The 4,118-nt window shown below is 42.3% G+C and overlaps 1 protein-coding gene across 1 annotated transcript; it reads left to right on the plus strand.

Annotated features, from left to right (window-relative positions):
• The first annotated feature begins 1,272 nt into the window (after positions 1-1,272).
• LOC116204220 (histone chaperone ASF1-like) lies at positions 1,273-2,133 on the plus strand. Its single transcript, XM_031536305.1, has 3 exons — positions 1,273-1,303; positions 1,574-1,854; positions 1,936-2,133. The coding sequence occupies exons 1-3, from the start codon at positions 1,273-1,275 to the stop codon at positions 2,131-2,133; spliced, it is 510 nt and encodes a 169-aa protein (XP_031392165.1).
• Positions 2,134-4,118: the final 1,985 nt, after the last annotated feature.

Here is a 4,118-nt window from a genome sequence, read left to right on the forward strand (position 1 = left end):
TGTGTAAGGTAAGCATCCGGCATCAAGTTTCCCCAAAGAGGACCTCCAGATATGGATTTTCACTGAAAATGGCCTTCTGTGCTCGTCAGAGGTTACTCGGGAAACCGTGAAGGGTTTTGCTGTCTGTTTTACCCAATTGCGAATGTCCGCTGGAGTTTTCAGGGCAATGTGGTGTGAACTTCGTTTGCCATCATTCCATCAGACTAGTCTCCGGTTATGCTCTTCCGAAGAGGGGTATGGCCGTTTTGTCGCTCGGAAGTCATTCAGGGTGTTTGTATGGCTTCTAAAAGACAATATGAAGCACTACTCGTGCTCATTATGATTGTGGGGCATGGCCGCATCTGATATTTGGAATTAACTTTTCTCCGAGAAACTTGCATTTTTGGACTTCCACTGAAAAGTCGTCTGTATACAGAAAGTTGTTCTGTATAGAGCAGATGATTTGCAAAATGCCTTTGGGGACACTTTTCATCTGTTTGGCATTGGAGTGGATTTTTGAAGTCCAATATTGGCTATCTTCCGATGATCGAGCGAACTATCGGAAAATAGGCATGTTCGTGTGAACTCTGGAAATGCCGGTTTTGGACATTGTTGAGCTCTCTAGTCACTCTGTTGCTTCTTGATGACCCCTAGAGTCCTTCTGTCATATGCATGTGTCATTTGCCTGATTTCGCCAACTTGAGGATGAATAGTGATTTCTTGCTCTGTTGAGCCGTTTTCTGTATTCTGCTCAAGTCGTGGCTTGGATCATTGCTAATAATGTAATTTGAATGAGTGAGCCAAAATGGGGTGCTGACACCTGGTAACATCAAGTTCGTCCCTGGTCACATCAAATTCGTCACTGGTAACATCGAATTCGTCCCTGGTCACATCAAGTTCGTCCCTGGACACATCGAATTCGTCCCTGGTAACATCAATTCGGTCCTCCATCACATCAATTTGGTCCTTGGTAACATCAAATCCATCCCTCCGTCCTATCTATCGTTAACACTTGACGGAAAACATCGTATTCATCAATATCATCCTTCTATGTAACTGTTCAATTTACTGTCAAATTTGAAACTGCCTTAATTTATTCCCTTTTTTTTGTCTTCTCTTTTATCACTTTACTCTCGTCTCTGGTTCATTACTCCTGCTCTCCCGCTCTCTCTCTCACTCACTCTCTCTCTCTCATAACACCCTCCAAGCGCGAGCTAAGCGTTGTTGTTTTCTCTTGGAGAAAGATCAGTTTCGCTCTCTCTGAGCTCTCTCTTTGTTTCGTCCTGATCATGGATGGAGACTTCAGATTCGTCCGTGAGCCGAGGTATGTCTCCTGCTAACTATGACAGGCTATTGTTTTAAGCAAAAAGATGACATTTTTGTTGATGATCGGAACATGCATTACAGTTTGGTTACTGTTTACGCATTCCAATTATCAGAGTTGAGACACTACTTTGGCTATCAAAACAAAAAGGGGGGTTTTCTAAGTTTTGGTTTTCTGTGGTCTCTGGCAGTGGAAGCACGTTTGGGACAGCTGATGTGGTTATGCATCATGGGGGAAAGTTTGTTAGAGACCCCATTTTGTGATATGAAGGTGGTGTTGTGGAAGTGAAGAATGACGAAGACATAGATAAGTTCACTACTGCAGGGGTTTTAGACATGCTTGGCAACACATATAAGACCAAACCCACTGCCTGCTTCTATCAAAATCCAATCTTTAGTGATTTGGATGTTGGACTTGAACCTCTAGCTAGTGATGATGATGCAAGATTGTTGTTTAATATACTTGTAGAAGTTAATGGGCCCTGTAAACAGGTTCACTTGTACTTTGAGCACAATGTAGTAGATGTTCCTGAAGAAATTTCTTTAGATGAGGTTCGAGAGCTTGAGAGAAAGAGAATGCAAGAGGAAAGTCATTAGGGAGAGGAAGCTGATCAGGGAGAGGTAAGTGATCAGGAAGAAGATGATGATCAGAGAAAGAAAGATGATCAGGGACAGGAAGATGATCAGGAAGAAGAATGTGATCAGGAAAAGGAAGGTGATCAGGAAGATGACACCATAGAGGACAGCAGCTACAAGCTGGGACCGGGTGACAACAATTCAGAGGAGTTTGATGATGGAAGAGTTGATTCAGGTGGAGGTGAAGGAGTATAAGGAGGTGAAGGAAAAGTGCAGGGAGGTGAAGAAAGCACACTGTCTAGGAAGAGAATGAAGAGAAAGTGCAATGAGAAATCAAGCTATTCTACCTCAAAATCCATTAAGAAAAGAGGATATAAGAGCAAAGGAAGATTCAAGGACAAGACAACTACTAAGAGGGAGCACATGTTTGCAAGTACTTTCAACTTTGCACAAGAGATGGAAGGAAGCACTACGATGGAATATACAGAGGTCCTGCTACATTCTCATCTGCTACTAGTGCTACTACTGGTGCTGCTGCTGGTGCATCCAAATCTGATGCCAACCTTGAAGAAGAGTAGGTATATGAGGGCTATGAAACAGATGAGATGAAGTCAATCCATGATGAAAATTCAGACAATGAGGTAACCAGGTATCCATGTTTCAATCCAGAAGATGAAAGCAGTGTTGTTATCACTAAGTCAATGGAGTTTGAGAGTTTGGAACAGTTCAAGAATGCTGTGAGAGATTTGAATATCTCAATTGGGAGGGAAGTTGATTTTGTGAAAAATGATAATGAGAGGGTCAGAGCTTTATGTGTTGAGAGGGATGTGGGTGGTAAGGGCAATGGATGTCCTTGGGCCATACTATGCTAAAAAAACAAATGAAGTAAAGTCTTCCAAGTGAAGACTTTCTACTCTGAGCACACATGTGCTAGAAGGATGACAAACAAGCTTGCAACAAGGGAGTGGATAGCCCCTAAGTTGGTCCCACTTGTCAGGATCCAAACAGATGTAACTGAACAAGTAGCATATGACTACATGATCCACGGGTATAAGGTAAAGATGAATGATGCCATGGTATCTAGGGCTCTGAAATTGGCTCATGAAATCTGTGAAGGCCAAGAGAAGGAGCAATATGCAAAGTTGTGTGATTATGCTAATGAGCTATTGAAGAGAAATCCTAGATCAACTATTGGCTTGCAATATACACCATATGCTCATGAGTTTTACAGAATGTATATCTGTTTGGAAGCTTGCAAAAGGGGTTTTTTGACTGGGTGTAGACCCCTGATTGGCTTGGATGGCTGCTTCCTCAAGGGATATTATGGTGGACAATTGCTATCTATTATGAGTCAAGATGGGAACAACTCTTTTTATGTGATAGCATACAGCATTGTGAATGTGGAGAACAAGGAAAACTGGATTTGGTTTCTTGAAAACCTAGTTAATGATCTGGGGGATCCAGTGGAGAAGGGGTTCACTTTTATTTCTGATAGACAAAAGGTAACCAATCTTGTCCTTCGCATGGAAATATAATAACATCCTTTAGGTTCTCCTACTGATAACTTATTTGCATTAATTCTTTTATTTTTGATGCAGGGACTGGATAGTGCTTTGGAGTTAGTTTGTCATGGTGTACCACATACATATTGTTGCAGACATATCTTTGCTAACTTCATTAAGAAATTTAGCAACACCCCAAAGTATGAAAGAGCATTCTGGGCCTGTGCTAAGGCAACAACACAACGCCATTTTGCTGAAGCAATGATGGTGTTTGACAGGCTGAATAAGGATGCTGCAAAATGGCTGAATGACATCCCTGCTGATAGGCGGAGTAGGTCAGCCTTTGACACTGTATGCAAGAATCAGGCAGTCACGTCCAATATGTGTGAGCAGTTCAATGGGGCAATCCTCAAATATAGGGGCAAGCCCATAATTACAATGCTTGAAGGGGTAAGGATGTATATCACTAGCAAGATGGTGAAGACACAGGCATTGATTGCTAAGAGCCAAGGACCCCTCTGTAAACAAGTCCAAATGAAGCTTGATAAACTGCATCAGAAGGCAATCTATTGGACTCCTTACTAGTCAGGGGATCCCAATAGAGCAAAGTTTGAGGTAACTTGTCCTCCCCATTCAAAGTGTGCTGTTGACTTGAAAGAGATGACATGTTCATGCAGATCTTGGGAGTTGTCTGGCATTCCATGCGAGCATGCCATTGCTTGTATCGGCAACAATGGT

This window comes from Punica granatum, chromosome 1 (assembly GCF_007655135.1).
Source record: "Punica granatum isolate Tunisia-2019 chromosome 1, ASM765513v2, whole genome shotgun sequence".
NCBI lineage: Eukaryota > Viridiplantae > Streptophyta > Magnoliopsida > Myrtales > Lythraceae > Punica > Punica granatum.

Bases quoted from the DNA above. Each gene is read 5' to 3' on its own strand.
- LOC116204220 (XM_031536305.1), top strand. From the start codon at position 1,273: ATGGAGACTTCAGATTCGTCCGTGAGCCGAG. The intron at 1,304-1,573 runs GTATGTCTCCTG...TGTGATATGAAG, and splicing joins AGATTCGTCCGTGAGCCGAG to GTGGTGTTGTGGAAGTGAAG. The intron at 1,855-1,935 runs GTTCGAGAGCTT...GTAAGTGATCAG, and splicing joins AAGAAATTTCTTTAGATGAG to GAAGAAGATGATGATCAGAG.